Source organism: Bos indicus, chromosome 5 (genome assembly GCF_029378745.1).
Source record: "Bos indicus isolate NIAB-ARS_2022 breed Sahiwal x Tharparkar chromosome 5, NIAB-ARS_B.indTharparkar_mat_pri_1.0, whole genome shotgun sequence".
In the NCBI taxonomy this organism is placed as follows: Eukaryota; Metazoa; Chordata; class Mammalia; order Artiodactyla; family Bovidae; genus Bos; species Bos indicus.
The window spans coordinates 102,828,543-102,850,060 of NC_091764.1; the positions used below are offsets into that span (position 1 = coordinate 102,828,543).

At 44.9% G+C, this 21,518-nt stretch overlaps 2 protein-coding genes across 2 annotated transcripts in view; both read right to left on the reverse strand.

Annotated features, from left to right (window-relative positions):
* LOC109559718 (antigen WC1.1-like) overlaps positions 1–1,360 on the reverse strand; it is a 34,860-nt gene extending 33,500 nt beyond the window's left edge. Inside the window, 1 exon segment of the mRNA XM_070788668.1 lies at positions 1,244–1,360. Within this exon segment, the coding sequence (XP_070644769.1) occupies positions 1,244–1,316 (73 nt within the window). The 5' untranslated portion in view covers positions 1,317–1,360.
* LOC139182962 (antigen WC1.1-like) overlaps positions 1–21,518 on the reverse strand; it is a gene marked incomplete in the record, with an annotated part of 771,738 nt that overhangs the window by 197,028 nt on the left and 553,192 nt on the right.

The following is a 21,518-nucleotide window of genomic DNA, read 5'->3' on the forward strand; positions in this document are numbered from 1 at the left end:
CCATGAAGAAGGATTGGTAACGTACTCCACTCTCACTCAGGGGAAAGCAGCTCCCAGGGGGAGACAGGAGAGGGCACGGGAGAAAGTGCTCCCTACAGAGTCACAGCAGATCCTGGGAGGGGAAAGGACCATCCCAGGTCTGCAGCACATCAGGAAATGAGTCACAGGGACCGGGGCAGGGACTTGGGAACTTAGACACCTGAGGCTATGCATCAACTGATCTCTACAGACAAGCGATCCCCTCTCCTGGATGCAGGCTTCTCTGCTCCCTAATGACACCTGGTGGGAACAGGCGAGGCCAGCAGACAGAGCCTCTCACAGAGCCCAGTGCTGGGCAGACACGTCAACAAGCAGAGGGGAGCCTGAGGGATGGGAGCCAGAGAGAGGCAGGCAGGTGCACGATTATCTCTGATCCAGTTACAAGGAGTGGCAGTGACACCCAGCCCTGTGGACACCCTGTGTGCTTCACAGGCCAATGGACTTAGTCCATGCTCAGCAGCCCTGTTCCTCTCATGCAGACAGGCTCCATCCCCCTTACACACACAGCCTCACACACTCCCACATACACACACATATTCTCACACAAATACACACAATATCCCACGCTACTCAAACACTCCTCACACACCCTCACATACTCCTCATACACCCTCATACACCACTCACACACTCCTGACATACTCCACACATACACATACACACTCTTCACACCCTCACACACAAAAATACATAAACTCCTCACACACACATACACCCTCACACATCCTCACACACTCCTCATACCCTCACACACTTCTCACCTGCACATATACACACACACACACACAAACACAAGCACAGAGCCTACAGGAGCACAGACACAGGAAACACGGGGACCCAGGGGCAGTGCTCACACACCAGGCACGTGGAGTGTGTGGGAACAGCCCAGAGTCCCAGCTGGGGTTAGTCACTGGAACTTGCACACACTGGGAGCCATTGGGACCCTCGAAGCTCCCTGAGGACAATGGAGACAGCGGAGGGGACTCAGGCTGACCCAGCTCTGTCCAGACCAAAACTCACTACTCTGTAAAATCTGCCGCTATGACCAGTGGACCCCCCACAGGAAACGGGCCAGTATTCACAGCCGAGTGCTTCCTTTTTGGTGAAAAACACTAAAACTGCAGCTCCACAACTCCATACACCTTTCCCTTCATCAAGGTATCCCCTCCCTGCTGTGGACCCAGGACAGAGGGGCAGCTCTTACCTTGATCACCCACCACGGTGCCGAGGAGGAGGACACAGAGTCCCCGCAGGGAGAGGTGTCTGCCCAGAGCCATCCTGATCCTATGTCCTCAAGGTCACAGTCCCAACTGCAGGATCAGCCTGTGAGGAGGCATCAGGGTGCCGACCGGGGTTTATATAGACCACCCCTTACACCCTCCCTCCCGAGAGCCAATAGCGACACCTCTCACCATTTCAGGCACTGTCGGAGGCTGCATCTGCCACTTTCTGAAGCTCAGACACCAATGAGCTTCTGCATCTTCAACATCTCCTTATATGAGCAACACGGTCCTTTGACCTCCTGCTTCCGTGGTCCTGAGAGCCGGGCCCCATAATCAGGGCTGGTGTAGAAAACTATGAGTACCTTTCCTTCCTCTGATCACCCTGGCTGATCCCCAAGGACTGTGAGATTTTTCAGAGTCAAGTTGTGGAATTGATTGGCCCGCAGGCAATAACTCTAGTGGAATCAAGCACTGATCTTCCAAGTACTGAGCTCAGGGTGGAAGCCAAGTACTAGAAGAAGGTTTGAAATACAAGAATATTTGTCAGGCCAGAAGAAAATTAGGACAAGGATTGCAGAAATTCACAGGTGACCATGGAGAGGGTGAGGTGGAAACCATTAAGTTGAGGGGATGAGTCTTCAGGTCTTTCTTCTCTTCTCAGACTGATCTGGAGACTGGATCCTGGAGGTGTATTTATGCTCAGTTATGTCCTACTCTTTGTGATCCCTGGGATGTAACCCACCAGGCTCCTCTGTCCATAGGCTTTCCCAAGCAAGAATACTAGAGTGGGTTGCCATTTCCTTCTTGAGGGGTTCCTCTAGACCCAAGGATCAAATCCATGTCTCCTGTGTCTCCTGCATTGACAGGGGGGTTCTTTATTGCTGAACCACCTGGGAAGCCCTATAAGGGATTTTCACACATGCTAAATCCCTTTCCCTTTATTGCATTTCATTTTATATGAAATACCCCTTTCACCTAGTCAACAAATGATGCTTCAGGAGAGAAAGAGATTGCTGTTACAGGAAACAAAGAGAAAGTAGTAGTCATCATTCAACCCTAGCCCTCCAAATTAGGAGTGGGGCTCTCTAGAAGAAAATATGTAGCTTAGAAAGAGTAACATTTTCTAAACTTCACGATTTCCCCCTTTGGAAAGGGAGAGTTTGGTTTGATAGGATTCAGAACCCACCTGTATTATTAGCCATAACTAAAGAAGATGCAAAATATTATTTAAGGGAACTGCCCGCAGACAGAAGGATAAATAGAAAGTATTCTGTTGCACAGTGCCTGCAGGCAAGGGGCAAAGAAGAGGCGAATGAAGCAGAAAAGAGAAGAGGGTTCATTCATTCTGAGTTCAAGAGGAAAGTTGGTGGCAAGAATGGAATTCCAGGTGGATTGAGGGCACAGAGCCAAGCAGGAGGGACTGATGTCCAATGTGGCCATTGCTGCCTTGTTGTGTCCCACTGATCAGAGAAGCCCCCAGATGCTCTCCAGAAAGTAGCCCAGGGATGCATATAGAGACAGAGAAGGGCAGTAAGGATGCAAGACAGAGCTCCCCCATCGAAAGTCAAGGTCACTAACAAACTGCCCTCATTCCTCATACTCCCTCAGGCTCAAGATTCCCATGATACACCTTCTGGTCCACACAAACCCACCTTGAGGCCCCCTCACCCTGACTCTCATCATTTCAGCACAAACTTGGGAAGGACCCATCTATGACACAAATGCCCCAGCGTGCCCCCCAGAACTCAGAGATGGTATCACACCCTTCCCCACCCACACCTGAAGGTCTTAATGAAGCCAACATGGAGGGAAGCTGTGGACCAGTCCACAGGCCTGTCACATCCCCCACTGGAAGGACCCCTCATCCCGGTCAGCAGACACAGCTTCTCTGTCCTGCCATACCCATCCTTCCTACTTGAGACTCAGGTAAATGAAAAGGGAGAAAAGTCAATTGAATACATGCTTTTCTCCCTCTAAATATGTTCATATTAACCTGTTATTTTATAACACTTACTTGTCCTGTGTTCCTCTGACTTCCAAGCCCCCATCTGTACATGAACCCCATCTCCTTCTGGACGCTTAACACAGTAGTAATAATAACCGATTATAAATGTCAGAACCAGAATATAAACTCAGGTGCTAGGGTAGGAACAGGATCTGCTCAGTCACTACAGTCGATGTTCTACTTCCCCTGGGTCCCAGAGTCACCATTCCTTACCCAGTTATGGACTCCACTGCACTGCATCACCAGAAACCACCAGACAAACACCTAGAACACAGAATGGGCTTCCTGGAGTCCAGTCATTCCTCCCACAGGATGACACAGGGATGCGTTTAGTGAATCAGGTACACATGATCTCACCTCAGGATTGAGACCTCGTAGGTAACATACTATTAGGGACTCCATACCCCGTTATAGGGATGGAGTGGGCTGGAAGGAGGGGCTAAGCCAAGGATGGCAGGCTGTGCCCAGGCAGCACCCTCTACCCCAGAGCTGAGGATACAGTGTCAGCATGGACCAACTCACCCTCTGATGAAGGTTCATCTTCTCTGACACATAAGGAAATCTCAGTGTCCCATCTCATCCAAGATTTGAAGGAGGAAAGCTTTAGGGAGGACACTAACCCAGCTGTGCACTAACCCAGCTGTGTCCATGTGAACTTCAGGGGTCAGGAGAACAGGCTCAGCAACCAGTCTGCCTGGCCTGACTCAGAGCTCAGCCACATACCATGTATGTGACCATGAACAGGGTCCTTACACTCTCTGTATAGTGGCTTTGTCTGTAAAAGAAGAGTTATACTTGTGTATAGATGACAGAGTTTTGGTTAGAATTAAATGAGTTGGCATTAGTAAGAGATATAACTAGTCAACAGTAGTACATCATCTTGGCGGAGAAGCAATATTAGGGCCCCTCTCTCCATCCCATCCCAGGAATCCCAGGACTCTAGAACAGGAATTCAATTCTGTTACCTGGAGCCTTGACTGGAGCTGTCAGAACTCTCCCAGGAACCACATACTGTGACAGTGATTGGGGCAGAGTTGTGAGTCTTCCACACATCGCCCCTTCTCTCTGTGCCCCAGAGAGAGGTTCTACTGCTCATGAACCTCGACCTTATCAACTGTGAACCTCATGAATTAAGTTGTTTACTTGCTAATTTTACTTTATAAATGGACTTGGTAAAGTTCTGTGTCTAATTCACCTCCTTATCCCCAATGCCTGCTAATTAAAAATTCTAAATGATGTCTCTTTTATACCTGAATGAATGAATGTCAGCCAGGTATTTTACACAAATCATTTCAATCAAAAGAAATCTTTTGAGATATAATTTAACTTGATATGAAGACTTAACAGCACAATGCAAGTTGTGTTATTTGTTGTAATATTTCAATATGATTAAATGGTATAAGCTATGTATGGTTCACTTCTAACTTTTCTGCAATGAATGCAGTCAATTGCAATACCAGAAACAAGGCTAGCCCCATTCCAAGAGCAGTGCTGAGAGCCAGTTCTAAACAAAAATGCTGCATCTTTGTATATCCAAAGATAAAGAAGACAGACCTCAGCACACTGACAGGTGAACACCATGAAGCCTCCTGGTCTGGTCTTAATCAGATATGGCCATGTGGTCCAGATGTTTATATACTTATCTTTTGGCATATTTTCAACTTAAACCACACATAACTGTAACAGGAAGAAATCCTGTTATAAAAAATTTTAGTTTAACAGCTTCTATATTGAATTAGAAGTGCAGAAGCAAAGAGCAGGAAGAATCCTGTTCTTTAACTTAGACTGTTTATTTCATCTTATGGATTGTAAAGCACTACAATATGTACCATTATTATGCCCAAATCACCATGAAAATACGGAGGTTTCAGAGGTTAAGTAATCTCTTTGCTGGGAAAACTAATAATTAAATATCCTTGGTAGAGGGACATTTTCAGGACCAATCAGAGTGACTAATATATAAAATATTTTTGGATTAAAAAATAACTATACAACTTTAAAAGGAAACAATGGATTGATTTGTTACACCAAAGTTTTGGAGACCCACCTCACCATCTGTGTTCCTTGTATGGATGAGACCAAGGTTGGTAAAGGCGTCTTTACTAAAGACCACTTCATCACAAGGGCATGTGATGAGCTTGGTCATGAGCTGGCTGAGGTCCAGCCCATCCTCTCTCTTCAGCCCTTTACAGTCTATAACCAGCAACATCTAACAGAGAGCGTGGCACTGAATTGGCCTCATTCATTCCTCCATAGTGCAGCTTCAGATACCCAGAGCCCAGAGCAATCAAAACTACTAAATCAAAGACAAGCAGATTCTAAATGGAGAGCATGCAGACCAAGGACCCTTCCCCACTGCTGTTGGGAAGTAAGAAACCCTCCCACCCCAGACACCATCTCGGGGAGGAGAGACAAGAAGATGTCTCCTTAAATACAGGAAAATCAGTCTCAGCAGGGAGCTTCAACTAGAGTTGACAAGATAATTATTATCATAAACCCAAGCTAACTTGGGGGACAAATTTTAAATGGGAGAGTCTGCGATTTTAAATGGGAGAGTCTGTGTTAACTTTATGGAACTTTCAATCCATGCAAACACCACTTGCTACTGCACAAGATGAAATCAGTTATAAAAATAGTGAATATTACATTTTGCATATTTGAATCCTAGAGGACACATTTTCAAGCCCACTACAGAAAGAAAATATGTGTATCTTTCCCTGTTTTTAGATGCACAGAGTTGTCACCTCCGTGAACTCTTTCTAATTCCTCCAGCTCAAAATTACTGCTGTGTCTCTTCAATCTGTAAAAACTTTCTTATTGTCTCTAAAGTGGGGGCTTCTTGAGAGCAAGTATTGTGTCTTGTTCTTCAATGTCTCTATAAGGTCAAGTAAAGACACATAGAAGGAGTATAACAAACATTGGATAAGAAATCAACGCTTGAACAAATGCTGAAAATCACTATGCAGTTAGTGATACTGAGTGGGGAAGGGAGGTGGGGGCAAAATCTGACTAATCCCCCTCGGCACAGACTGAGGTGGAGTAAAGAGTCAGAGACACACCAGCCAAAGGATCCAAATAGAAAATGCCTTCAAGCCCACTCCGGAGGGTCAGATCACGTTCAATCTCTGCACAAAGCTGTACCTCAGAAGCTTCTCCAAGGTGAGAAAAAACTGACAGCACTGCTCTCAAGAGTTCTACTGAAGGATGTGGATAGACAGTAATACTTGTCAAATAGCTGTATTTCTACTCCCCAGTGACTCATTCTGGCCAATGAAACATGGGTGGTGTCACCTGTGTCACTTCTGAGTGGAGGCATGAAATGCCCAAATGTGACTCTCTAGTCTCTCTCTTTTTCCTGCCCCAGAGGCTGCATGTTCCAGATGCTGCATGTGCAAGAGCCTCACTGACCACAAACATCTGTAGGTTGTGATGAGTGTGTGTGTGTCTGTATATGAGTGTGTGTGTATGTGTGCATTTGTGTCTCTGTGTGTGTGTGTATATGCGTGTATGTGTGAGATTTGGGGGTCACTTTATCCAGCAGCAGAGCAGAGTCTCTTCTGATGGATACAAAGGAGAAAGAAGACTTGAAAAGAAGACAGAATCTGTCACTTGAAGCAGGTACTTTCCTGGATCTCCCCTTGCTTCTGTGTCTTCATCCCAAGATGCTCCCTCAGGTCTCACCTTGTTTCCTCTGTTCGACGTGGTTGTTTCTGTCACCATTTCTGATTGATCAACAATTAGATGCAAGTCCTACCTAACTGCACCCGCCCCTGGTACATCTCCTGTTCCCTTTACATCACTCTGTGCTGACAGTCAGGCTCAGTTTCCCGAATTTGTCTCTTAGCATCTTGACCTTCATCCTTAAACAGCTCTTCTTTCCTCTGAGTTAGTCAGTTCATCATCTTTGATCCTGTTTTTACCTTCCACCAATCCTGTACTAATGAAAAGGCAGCATGTACTTTCTAAGCCCCCTAATTTTTTCTTGATTTCTTGAACAAATTTGATTCCTGGATTTAGTGCTTCATGCACTTGATAAACTACTTCACATCTGGCTAAGAAATGATTTTGCTGAATATTTTTTTCTTCAACTCAAGAAAATGGCTGTTTCAAAACCTATATCCTTGTGAGCACAGCCCTAGGGCTTCCCTCATGGGACTTGGAAGGGGCTGGTGTAAGGAGAGGCTGTGAAAGTGAAGCTTCATTAGCTTCATGATTAATCCACCTCTGCTCAGAGTTGATGTAATGACCAACTCCAGAGCTATTGAGCTCCTGTGGGTGGTCATTCCTAAGCCTTTTAAACCCAAGATTAGTGCCACTGGGATGGCCCTCATAGTTCAAAGGCTGAGTGGTTGCTCAGACTTGAACTCTATGAACTGATGCTCTATTACACATGGAGCTTCCATGCAGCTGAGACCAGCTTAAGAACACTGGAAACACAGCAAAATGTGTTCCTCCTTTAACATCTAAAAGTCTGTGAACAGATTCTCTTTTCCTTATCATTGAGTCCGTCCTCATCTGGGCATGCTACCAAGGCTCCTACAGGCTGCAGGCGTCTGCTGAGGCCCTGCCAAGACCCAGAATTGGAGTGAGGCCTGTTCCTGTGTATAAGCTCTGTATTTCAACTCTCTATAAGTTAATGGATGGCTCAGTTCAGTTCAGTTCAGTCGCTCAGTCGTGTCCAACTCTTTGCAGCCCCATGAATCACAGCACGCCAGGTCTCCCTGCCCATCACCAACTCCCGGAGTTCACTTAAACTCATGTGCATCGAGTCAGTGATGCCATCCAGCCATCTCATCCTCTGTCGTCCCCTTCTCCTCCTGCACCCAATCCCTCCCAGCATCAGTCTTTTCCAATGAGTCAACTCTTTGCATGAGGTGGCCAAAGCTGAAACTGGAGTTTCAGCTTTAGCATCATTCCTTCCAAAGAACACCCAGGACTGATCTCCTTTAGAATGGACTGGTTGGATCTCCTTGCAGTCCAAGGGACTCTCAAGTGTCTTCTCCAACACCACAGTTCAAAAGCATCAATTCTTCGGTGCTCAGCTTGCTTCACAGTCCAACTCTCACATACATACATGACCACTGGAAAAACCATAGCCTTGACTAATAGATGCTCAGCTAATGTTTATTGAATGACTGAATGGTACTATGCTAGACTTTTAAAAGAAAGTATCTTAAGTATAAAGAACTAGTTTTGAGGACATCACTTAGCTAATTGATACCTTTGTTTTAAAGGCAAATGCTTTCAGCAATTAACACGGCAAAATCTGATTTTCAAAAAGAAGGTGCATATCACCACCAGATATGTCACAATGAACTCTGTAAATCTCTATCTCTAAGGATACACAAGACAAACCACAACACGCTCATATGTGGCTTCTTATTAAGTCTTAATCAGAACCAACAGAGGAGACAGGGTATTGGGATGATTTATCATTTGGCAGTTTTTCAATTAAAACCACACAGGAATATCACAGGATGAAAATTTGCAATTAGAAAAGTACAGCTGCACCACCTATATGATATAAGGAAGGAGATGAGGTGCAGAAAGAGTTCTTTGGCGTATAATAACAGACAGACTAATTAGTTTTTCACTTTGTGAAAGGAGAGTCCTCTGGGGCTGATCTTGAAGGATACTGTAGAGACCAGGACAACTTGACTGTTCTGTACAACAGTTAGAACTGTGAACTGATGATTTTGGATAATGGTGTGCTTTGATTTTTTTCTCTTTACTTTTTGTAAATCTACTGTAGGTTTTTACATTTTTATTGCCACATGGTTCACATAAAATATCTTATAGACACAATAGTCTCTATTACACTGATAACAAATTAATTTCAATCACATACAATCCTCTCCCTACACTTTCTGTTTTTGATGTCAGAATTTACCTCTCTTTGTATTGTATATCACTAACAAAATATTTTTCTCTATTCTTATTTTAATACTTCCCCCTAGACTAGAGCTAACTGGTTAACACACTACTATATTCAGTGTTAGAGTATTCTGTATTGGATTATACATTTACATTTGCAAGTCTATTGTAAAATTTCACTTCTTTTATGTAATAATTAACATCCTTCATTTAGCTTGAAGAACTCCCTTCAGGAATCTTGTAAGACAAACCTGTGTTGGTGAGCTCCCTCAACTGTTGTTTGTTTGGGAAAGTCTATATCTCGTCTTCATTTCTGAAAGACAACCTTCCTGAGAAAAGTATTCTTGACTGGCAGGTTTACTTTCTTCAGTTTGAATATATCATCCCTTTCCCTCCTGGCTTGACAGGTTTCTTCTCAGAAGTCCACTGATAATTCTTTTTTTTTTTTTTTTTTTTTTTTTAAACTTTACATAATTGTATTAGTTTTGCCATATATCAAAATGAATCCATCACAGGGGAATTCCTTTTTTGTGAGCATTTGCTTTTCTCTCAATGCTTCTAAAATTCTCTCTTTGTCTTGATTATAAACAATGTGTCTTGGAGACGATCATTTTGAGTGAACTCTGAGGGGTGACCTGTTAGCTACATGAACTTGGAGGCCTAAGTCTCATCAGATGTGTAACTTTTCTGGTATTATTTCTTTAAGTACAATCTCTGTCCCTTTCTCCCTGTCTCCTCCTTCTGGGACTCCAGTAATGTGCAGGTTGTTACTGTGAATGCTATCCCAAAGTTCGCACAGGTTCTTTCACACCTTTTCATTCTTTTTGCTTCTTTGTCCTCTGGCTGACTAATTTCAATTTTCTTGTCTTGTGCCTCAAAGATTTTTCTGCTGTTGCTGATGCTCTCTGTAGCATTTTTTTATTTTCTTGCATTTCATTCATTGTAATCTTAAGCAACAGAATTTCTATTTGGTTCCTTCTCTTTTTGTGCCTCATTGCACAGCTTGAGGGATCTCTGTTTTTGCCTCATTGCACAGTTGCCTGACCAGGATAGAATACAGGCACAGCAGTGAAAACATCGAATCCTAACCACTAAAACATCAGCAAACTCCCTGTTTGCTTCCATTTTTATGATTTCAGTCTCTGTACAGAAAAAAAAAAAAAACTGAGTTTATTCTGCAGAGCAACTCAGAGCCTCGGCACAACTACTCTGTGCTCTAGGACCTGCAAACTGCTCATTGGAGCCGGCATGCTACAAGTACTGAAGCCTGTGCACCTAGAGTCTGTGCTCCACAACAGGAGAAGCCCCCACACAGTGAGGCCTGCTGTCCACAAAGAAGAGTAGTGCCTGTTTGCCACAACTAGAGAAAGCCCATGTATGTCAACAAAGACCCAGTGAAACCAAAAATTGAAAACGATAATAATAATAATAATAAATAATAATTTTTTAATCTTATTTTTTTCACATACTCTTTCCCTGGATCTGATTCTTTATCTGCATTTTTTGGAGCTCCCTGAGCTTCTTGGTGGGTATACTTTATTTATTTCATCATATGTCATTTATTTCATCACTTCCCAGTGGTAAATAGCCATGTGAGCTGCCCTGGGAGAAGACCTGGGCATCTTCCCATCCCCAAGCACAGCCTAGAACTATGAAGACTGCAAGCGTGACTGTAGGTCGGAGCCCTGGACACCATGCAGAGCCATCAGCCAGGAACTGGGTGGGTTCAACTCACAACCAGGCCATCACTCTCAGATCTTATATTAGTTCAGCAGCCTCTCCACATGTCCACAATGGAATTGGGGGGAGGGGGCTGTTTTGAAATATAATCTTTACTTGGCCACTCCTACATGACAGCTCTCTGTACCCTGAAGAATCACAGCAAGATCACATTTACATTTTCAGTAGTAACCAGATTAAAGCAATCTTGAAACAGTACGTCTTCAGAGGAGCCCATTAGTCTCAAATACTTCCTTTAAGAATTCAGTCATATCAGACCCCTCCATCCACATCTTTGAAATGTAAATAGACAAACGTACCTGATTTCCCCATCTATCCCTTCTTCTGGATCCCCTCTGTCTAGGTCTCACTTTCTTGCCCTCTTGTCCCATGTGGATGCAGGGTGTGGGTGAGCACCAATTTGCCATCCATCAACTAGAGAGAGATAGGAGCTGATATAATTTGCTCAGAAGGATAGATAATTGGACAGACAAGAAATGGCAATGTTCTGAAGAAATAGTAGGCAGGGATGGGAAGAATGGATTCATAAGGATTTGATAACCAACTAGACATGGGAGAAGAGCAAGAAGGAATCTTTATCTGCTTGAGGAATAAACAGATAAAGTAACCTAGGGAATGAGAGATGAAAAGGCAAAGGTAGTTACCCAGAGTTAGAGTTTTAATTGACCCATGAACACTTAAGCAGGATAAGAAAAGCTGTATCCATTCTTTCCCACCAGCAGATTCCCGCTTTGAAACCCACACCCAAGTCTGGTGCCCAAGAATAGGTTAAAAACAGGTGATGTGACATCTCAGGGAAGAACATACAGGAATGTTCAGGATTGAGTTTTTTCCATGAGTTTGTGAAATGAAAATATCTCCTGCCATATCAATAAATGAGAAATGTCACAGCCATCAACGATTTCTGGTCTCCAGTTGTGAATGAGCGCTCCCAAAACTGGTCCAGGGGATGCTGCCACCCCCATGGTGATGGCTGAGGATCTGGGGGATGCAAGAAGCAGCCATTTGCTTCTCCTTAAGGTGAACCGGGAAACAAGGCTGGCCCCAGATAGCTGAGCTGCATATGGAAGGAATGAATCCAGTGAGACCAGAGGCTTGCATCTTCCCATATATCAGATCAGATCAGTTGCTCAGTCGTGTCTGACTCTTTGTGACCCCATGAATCGCAGCATGCCAGGCCTCCCTGTCCATCACCAACTCCCGGAGTTCACTCAGACTCACGTCCATCGAGTCAGTGATGCCATCCAGCCATCTCATCCTCTGTCGTCCCCTTCTCCTCCTGCCTCCAATCCCTCCCAGCATCAGAGTCTTTTCCAATGAGTCAACTCTTCGCATCAGGTGGCCAAAGTACTGGAGTTTCAGCTTTAGCATCATTCCTTCCAAAGAACACCCAGGGCTGATCTCCTTCAGAATGGACTGGTTGGATCTCCTTGCAGTCCAAGGGATTCTCAAGAGTCTTCTCCAACACCACAGTTCAAAAGCATCAATTCTTCGGTGCTCAGCCTTCTTCACAGTCCAACTCTCACATCCATACATGACCACAGGAAAAACCATAGCCTTGACTAGACGAACCTTTGTTGGCAAAGTAATGTCTCTGCTTTTGAATATGCTATCTAGGTTGGTCATAACTTTCCTTCCAAGGAGTAAGCGTCTTTTAATTTCATGGCTGCAGTCACCATCTGTAGTGATTTTGGAGCCCAAGAAAATAAAGTCTGACACTGTTTCCACTCTTTCCCCATCTATTTCCCATGAAGTGGTGGGACTGGATGCCATGATCTTCGTTTTCTGAATGTTGAGCTTTAAGGCAACTTTTTCACTCTCCACTTTCACTTTCATCAAGAGGCTTTTGAATTCCTCTTCACTTTCTGCCATAAGGGTGGTGTCATCTGCATATCTGAGGTGATTGATATTTCTCCCAGCAATCTTGATTCCAGCTTGTGTTTCTTCCAGTCCAGCGTTATAGAACGCTACATTCCTTAACTTGGTACTTGATCTTTGATGTTCAGATTCCCTGCTCCCTTTGTTGCAAACTGGTATACAGCCTGACTTCCCCTGCTGCCTCTTTGGAGCAGTTTTCTCAAAGCTACTGAGATGCTATATCTTCAGGGCTTCAAGTCTTAAGCATTCCCACCAAATAAAATAACTCTACCAGGTTCTGACTATACCTTTTGGTCAACAAAATCATCTTGCTAGGAAGGAGGGTGTGAATGTCGACCAAGTTTAGATACTTTTTCTAAGCAAGAGTGACCTGGAGCATCTGTGATCCCGGACGAATTCATGCCCTCATTAGCCCTAGAAGAAGGTGAGAAAACAGGGCAGTGCACTCATCGTGTATTTCCTTTGAGGAAAATGGTGTTTGAGGACCAATCCTCTAAAAGCATTTGACATGGAACATGGTGAAAGTGAAAGTGAAGTCGCTCAGTCGTGTCCGACTCTTTGCGACCCCACGGACTGTAGCCTACCACTCTCCTCTGCCCATGGGATTTTCCAGGCAATAGTCCTGGAGTGGATTGCCATTTCCTTCTCCAGGGGATCTTCCCAATCCAGGGAGAGAACCTGGGTCTCCTGCATTGTAGACAGACACTTAACTGTCTGAGCCAATGGAACGTGGTAATTACTAACAAACCAAAAAAAAAAAAAAATAAATAAATTACTTTATTTAGAATATTTCACTTTGAGCAATTTCCATATAACACAATCAGAGGTCAGCACTATTCTATTGAGATACAGGCAATTAGAATATCTGCAGCATGATCTTGTATTTAATACATCATGGAAAAGTCACTGTGGATGTTCCCAGGGCACTTAGTTCAACATCATCATACCCAGGGTCCCCTTTCTCCCCCTGGAGCAGCCAGGGGCTCTCTCCTCCTTCCCCAGGATCAGCTTCCTCTGTAAAGACGTTTAGATAAGAGCCTGAAAGAGGAAAGAGAGGTATGATTTAGAACAGAGACAAGGGGGCCAGACAGTGAGGAGGAAGCAAGTTAAGCAAGTGGTGATGAAAAAGCATCCCTGGAACCCAGGGGTGGTCAGGGAGGCTCAGACTATTTCATATCAGCTACAGTGAGGATGGATCCCAGCTGTCCTCTCAGGTCCAGTCCATTTACTCTCTGGGGCCTCAGCTCATGTGGAAACCCTGCATCACAGGAGACCTGTGCTCACACAGGAGCTCTGAGAAGACCTGCCTCCAGGCAGTGAAGTGCTAGTAATTCAGTTGTGTCTGACTCTTTGCAACCCTATGAACTGTAGCCTGCCAGGCTCCTCTATCCATGGGATTCTCCAGGCAAGAATACTGGAGTGGGTAGCCATTCATTTCTCCAGGAGATCTTCCTGCTCGAGGGATCAAACCCCGGTCTACTGAATTGCAGGCAGATTCTTTACCATCTGAGCCACCAGGGAAGCCCATCAAATGCATGAGATTACCCATGTTTTGAAACTGTGGAGAGGTTTGGCTTTGAAGAGCTCAAATTCACCCTTTCCTGGACAGAGAACAGAGATTACAGGGGATCAGCTAATCCCCACTCACCTGTCTGAGACCTCATCCCATCTTCTTTCTTTGGGAGCACTTCCTCCTTGGTCCCCTGAGAGGCAGGAGGAGCCCCAGGCACTGGTACCTCTTCAGCATCATTGTAATCCTTACCAGGGGCATCAGTCCTTTGATCTGGCACTTCTGAGGGCAGAGCAGGGATCAGATGAAACCACAGTAAGGGGGTTGATCTGGGAAATACCTAAGATCCCTTCTGACCCAGAGTTTCTGAGATGCTAAATAGAGGCACCAGTCACTCCTTGTTTCAAAAGATTTTTTTCTCTGAGACCATGTTTCATTTTGATGTGTCCATAAACCAAAACATGATTTTAAATATCTTAATATTTCCTGATTGAAAATATATATCTCAAAGCAACTCTCCCACCATTGAGCATTATTAAAGAATTTTGACAAACTATGCTTCACAGATGTTATTTTTGAAACCAGTGTGTGTCACTTGTGATTCTTAACACAGAGAGCCCAGCCCCAAATGTGCGACATCACAGAACAGCCAGAGAGGAGAAGGACAGACCAGATCCGGACACAAGTGATCACTCTGGTCCATCAAAGGAAGACTGTAAAGAAAGACTTCCCTTACATCTCCTCTCTATGAGGAGGGAAACTCTCCTCTGCAACACTCAGCTGAAGCAGGTCCGCCTCTTATTACCTGGAGCAGATCTGGAGTCAATTTTGTCCTCACCATCTGACAGGAAGTCTAAAGTGGAGACAAACATCACACAACACACAGAATGACCCTCCCACACCCATGGGACCAGTGTTAAGGCTTAGAAGGGATGGGTCTGGCTCTTGCAGTGTAGACAGAGGCTGGGGCTCACGGGGCTGTGAGAGGCCATCCTGTCATTTTGGAGAGCTGCCTCTGTGAGCCTGGGGAAGGTGTGGAGTCTGCAGATGCTGAGAAAATGCGCACACCCAGTGGGTGTGACAACCAGAGGTCCCAGGAGGGCAGGCAGAGACACCCACCTGGGCTGCCCAGAAGACCCTCCTTCTGAGTCACAAGGTGATCAAGCTCCTCATACACGGCTTCAGCAAGAGCATCTTCATAGCTGGATAAGGCTGAGAGATGCCATAGCAGGTCAGAGATGCTGCCCCAGACACCCTGATATAGCAGGCTGAGAGATCCCCTAGCAGGTCAGAGATGCCGCCGCAGACATCCCGGTCCAGCAGGCCCATGCTTTATCTCCCCGATGTTCACACAGAGGCTGCCTGGACCTCAGGATCATCTCCCACCCCGTGCACCATGTCAGCACCTTCTCTCCTGGTCTGACCTGAATTCACAGCTCAGCCCCGACTCTCTGGTCTTGTAGGAGAGGCTATGACTTATAAAAGTTCACGCCCCAGTCCTAAGAACCTCTGTCTTCTCACCCCTTAGAGCTCAGCACGGAGCACACGGAGTTCTTCAGACTCACAACACAGACGTGGCCTAGGTTCCCCTCCTCACACCTGCCCCATCTCCTGCCTCCACACACTCTCCCTGGTCACTGGTTCCCCCGGCAGCCCACCTCTGCACTTTGCTCTCCATCTGAACACCTGAGTCACCAGGATGATGAGGACCAGGAAGAGAAGGGACACCAGGATGAGGCAGAGGACCCCAGGCAAGGAGAAGATGTTAGGGAGAGGACTTGAAACTGGTCTGGACCCTAAAGAGAACAAGGCAACAGGGGTGGGAGAAGGTCCTGGGCACAGAGAAACCCCTTGTGCCAGCATTTCCAGGGGCTCCAGACAATGGCATCCCAGCCTCAGACACAAGTGCACTGACAGTGACCTGGCTCCCCCAGGTCTCATCCTGAGATGGGTCAACCACTCCGGCCAGTGTGGCCCTGAGGCAGAGCTGGGGATTGTCAGGGAGTTGCCCTGCTGAGACAGCCTCTGAGGACCTGGCTCATCCCCTCTCCTTGGGCTTCAGGAGACAGAGCATCAAACAATCTTGGGACCCGCACCTCACTGAAGAGGAGCAACACTCAGAGGCAGGTGGGAGAACCTTAGATTCTACAACACAGGAACCAGTCTCCCTTGGGCCCCAGTCATGAGAAAAATGCAGCCCCAGGAACCAAGGCAGAGGAGTTCCCCAACATAACGCCCCAGGCTCCTCCCCAACAGCCAGGGCTCCTCAGGCTCTTTCCTCTCCTGAGCTGTCAGAGGGCCCACAGAACAGGTCCCCAGACTTGAGGATTCTCTCCTGCCCATGGGTATTCACAGTACCTACGGCAGTTGGGGGCAATGTTTTCCTTACACCTAAAGAGAAAAACAGCAGTGTGAGGAAAAGAAATTGGCCAGAAAGCAGGGCAAACCCATTTTTCCCTCCTGAGCCTGAAATCAGACCTCAGTCTCCACAACACCAGTGTCCCGTCCTCGCAGCTCCCCCGTCCTAGATCAGAGCCCCAGGACCTGGACACTGTCTAAATACAAACTCCCCACCACGCCTGGCCCAGCCCAGTGCCCCCGCAGTGCCCCAGCTCACCCAGGGTGGACCCCGAACCCCTCACTCACCAGAGAACCTCACACCAGCATCCTCCTTGTGCTTGCAGTTGCTCTGCCCCCAGGGGTCCGCAGCACAGTCCCACAGGGAGGACTCCCGGCCCCTGCACCGCACCTCGTCCAGCCAGATGCTCCCATTTCCAGGGCCAAACGCCACAGCCTGCACAGCTTCCAGGGCCTGGCCACAGCCCAGCTGCTGACACACCACCTCAGCCTCTGCCAGGCTCCAGGAGTCATCGCACACAGTGCCCCAGGAGCCACTATGCCAGACCTCCACCCGTCCTGAGCACTTGCTGTCTCCTCCCCTGAGCCGGAGCTTCTCTCTGTCTGAAAAGGCAGCAGCCCCTCCTGTGACTGCCCTGGTGGGAGGAAGGAGCCCCTGGGAGCCACAGGGGAGGGGGCGGGGCTGACATACCTGTGCATGGGGCAGCAGTTGGACAGCTCTTGGGTCTTCTTCCTGCAAACAAGAAGGAAACACTGGATCAGGAACAGCTGGGGGTGATCCCCAGATAGGATTATCTAAGGTCCTTGGGTCAGTGCAAATGACACATGAAAACACAGGCTCATTCATTAACTCCTGGGCTGAAACTTTCACTGCATCTGATCACAGCTGAAATTACTTTAAATATTTACTTGTTTATCAGTCTTCACACCCCACAGCAAATATAAACACAGACATCTACAAATGTACACATCAGTTCAGTTCAGTTCAGTCACTCAGTCGTGTCCGACTCTGTGACCCCATGAATCGCAGCATGCCAGGCCTCCCTGTCCATCACCAACTCCCAGAGTTCACTCAGACTCACGTCCATCGAGTCAGTGATGCCATCCAGCCATCTCATCCTCTGTCGTCCCCTTCTTCTCCTGCCCCCAATCCCTCCCAGCATCAGAGTCTTTTCCAATGAGTCAACTCTTCGCATGAGGTGGCCAAACTCTTAATGAAAGTTCCATTAGAAGAAGGACCTTGTATATCTTATATGTGCCATGTTTCTGCCATTAGGACAGTGCCTGCACATTGTATGCACTCATTCAACAAATATGTATGGAAAACCTTTTCTAAATACCTAGATAAGGGCTTCATAAATAGTTATTGAGTGAATGAATAGATGAATAAAATTCAGTAAAATAAAACTTTAAATTCACACTAATCAGTGAAATAGTAAACCAAATATAAGTGAATGGTAATAGTCTATGATAATATCTCATATTAAAAATAATCAGTCCAGAAGAACAGAGTTAATTTATACTCAAAATCTCATATACATAATTTTAATGGAAAGTTATTAGATAGATTATAAACTACTCTTACCTACTATTCAGTGTGACAAATGGGCAAGTGAAGACTACTGTTGTAAAAGGAAACTCTCTTTTCTAAATTTATTTTTAATTGGACAATAATTGATCTACAATGCAGTGTTGGTTATGTGTGTGTGTGTGTGTTAGTTGCTCAGTCGTGTCTGACTGTTTGTGACCTATGGAATGCAGCCCGCCGGGCTACACTGTCCATAGGATTTTCCAGGCAAGAATACTGGAGTAGATTGCTATTCCTTTCTCCACTGGATCTTCCCTATTCAGGAATCGAACCCAGGTCTCCTGCACTGCAGGCAGTTTCTTTGCTGTCTGAGCCACCGGAAAAGTCCATAGTGTTGGTTAGGAATCTCTTAAAAAGGAAATATACAGGAAAGAGTTAGTAGAATTCTAAGAAGATATATGGACACATATATGTACACACTGAGTAAGGCAGAAATTTTTGCAATAGAGTAAAAAAAAAAAAAAAAACCTACAGAGAAAAATTTGTATTGAGAAGATGTGGAAATAACAAACAAAAGACTGAAAAGTATATATAAAAGAATTGAAGCTGAGAGAAATAAATACAAATTCAAAGCAACACAAAAAACCAGAAGGGTAAATAGTACCTGTCATAAAGTATCAAAATTTGTATATTCTTTCCAGATCATCCTATCAAACCTCCTACCCACTCTATGCAAAGAACCTCTGAGAAAATGATGGCAGGACGTTTGTGAGCAAATTGCTCATTTTCATGGTCAAAGACTTTACCACCTCTCAATTCCCAGTGTTTAATTGTAGGGAAAATATCATCAATAAAAGGTCTAATAGTTTAATGCCTCTTTGGCCTCAAATGGAAAAGACAGAGATGAAAAAAGAGAGGCAAGGAAGGGAGTGAGCCTCTGCTTTTGAAATATCTCTCTCCACATTCTTAGCTGTGGGTTTCAGGCAACATTCAGCATACCATTCAAGGTGTACCTGAATGGGGTGTATGTGTTTGTGTATATGCAGGGGGAGGGAAGGAGAGAGAGAAACAGAGAGAGAAATGTTGAAGGAAGTAAGGTGCTATGGTTTAACTATTTGTTGCCTTCCCCAACATTTATTTATTTCATTCAACATTTATTTTCAAAATCCCAATTCCCAATGTAACAATTTTTAGTGGTGGAGCCTTCTCAAACTCTTCCAAAAACAGAAGAAAGAAACACTTCCAAACTTATTTTATGAGGCCAACATTATTCTGATACCAAAACCAGATAAGGACACCACAAGAAAAGAAAATTACAGGCTAATACTCTGATAAATATAGGTGCAAGAATCCTCAACAAAATATGAGAAAACTTAATTTGACAATGCGCCAAAAGAATCATACACCATGATCAAGTGATGTTTGTTCCAAGGATGCAAGGATAATTTAACATTCACAAACTAATCGATGTAATACACCAAATAAAGAAAACGAAGCTAAAAATCATATCTCAAAGGATGCAGAAAAAAATGTTTGACAAATTCAAAATCCATTTATGATAAAAACTCTTTTACAAAGTAGTTATAGAAGGATTGCATCTCAATATAATTAAGGCCATATGAGAAATTCACAGCTAACATCATATTTGACTGTAAAAAACCAAAAGCTTCTCCTCTGAAGTCAGACACAAGACAAAATTATCTACTCTCACCACTTTTATTCAACTTAGTTTTGGTAGTCCTGTCCAGATCCATCAGGCAATAAAAAGAAAATCAGACATGCAAATCTGAAAGGAAGAGGCAAAACTGACACTATTTGCACATTGAAAAGTGAAAGTGTTAGTCACTCAGTCATGTCTGACTCTTTACAACTCCAAGGACTGTAACCTGCCAGGCTCCTCTGCCCACTGGGATTCTCCAGGCAAGAATACTGGAGTGGGTTGCCATTCCCTCCTCCAGGGGATCTTCCCAACCCAGGGATCAAACCCGAGTCTCTTGCATTGCAGATGGATTCTCTACCATCAGAGTCATGAAGAAGGAGACTCCCTTACATGATATTATATATAGAAAACCCTAAAGATTTCACCAAAAATATGAGAACTAATACACTCAGTAAAGTTGTAGAATGAAAAATCTATATACAAAAATCAGTTGCATTTCTATGCACTAACAATAAACTGCCATGAGGAGAAACTGAGAAAACAATTTGATTTACATTTGCATGAAAATGAATAAAATATCTAGGAATAAACTTTACCAAGGAGGTGAAAGACCTGTATGCCGAGGTCCAGCCCCGGCTGATCCAGGGAGTTCGAAGCGGGGACGGTGTCAGCGAGGATCAGGATACAATAGCTTCAATTAGATATTAATTAGAGATGTAAAGGGTAATAGAATGAAGATAGCTCAGCAGGAAAATTCAGTGGAGAAAAGAGGCTGAGTAGCTTGGTTTACGCGGGAGACCAATAAAACTTCAAGACAAGAAGTTTGCACCACTTACGTAGGCCGCAGGCGTCCTTTCATTCTCCCGAAGGAGAGGAGACACTGAGGCCTCCCCAGTCGGATCTTAGAAGCCCAGGCAAAATTAGTAAGCTTGGTGGGTTCCGCACTCCAGACGGAGATTCAGCCAGAGTTTGAGAGAGAGCGACATGGGGAGACCAGTATTTCGAGAAACTGATCCCAATTCTTTATTTTCCATGGTCTACTTTTATACACTGAGATGTTATGCAAAAGTCACACGGGGTCAGCAGTCCTGACTTTTATCAAAGTCAGGTGCTTCATACAAATGTATACAGAGGTCTTAGGGGTGTTACATCATCTTCTGGCCATGGGGCCTGCTGACAATTTATGACCCTCTCCTTGTGACAGCAGTCAGTCAACCAGGACACTTATTTCTCCAGGGGTGATTATTCTTAAAAAAGACTCCACCTTCCGAAGGTACCAGATAAAGTTACATTCCTACAGGGTGAGAGTGTAGTGGGTTTTAATTAAGGAAAGAATTTACTTAGCCTAAGGTCTAACGTGATTAATATCAAAGGTTAATACTTATTTCTTCTATATATTCATTAATGTGTGTAAGGGCAGGGGATGTGGAGACTTAGCAACAAACATTGGCTCAACAAATGAAAAACCCTTTACCAATACAATTTCTAATCAGCCCACTATACTTATACTAATGGTTTTCTAACTTTTCTAAAGAATCTGTTTTTAGAATGTTTAAAGCATCTCGTGCCTCTCATGGTTGGGAGGCTGTGAGCAATCACATGTGGCCAGACAAGCCTGTCAGGCAGGCTAGAGAACCTTCGGAGGAGTTTGTAGGTTAAAACACTCTCGTCACGCCCCAGAAATTATTATTAACTGGAGCTCT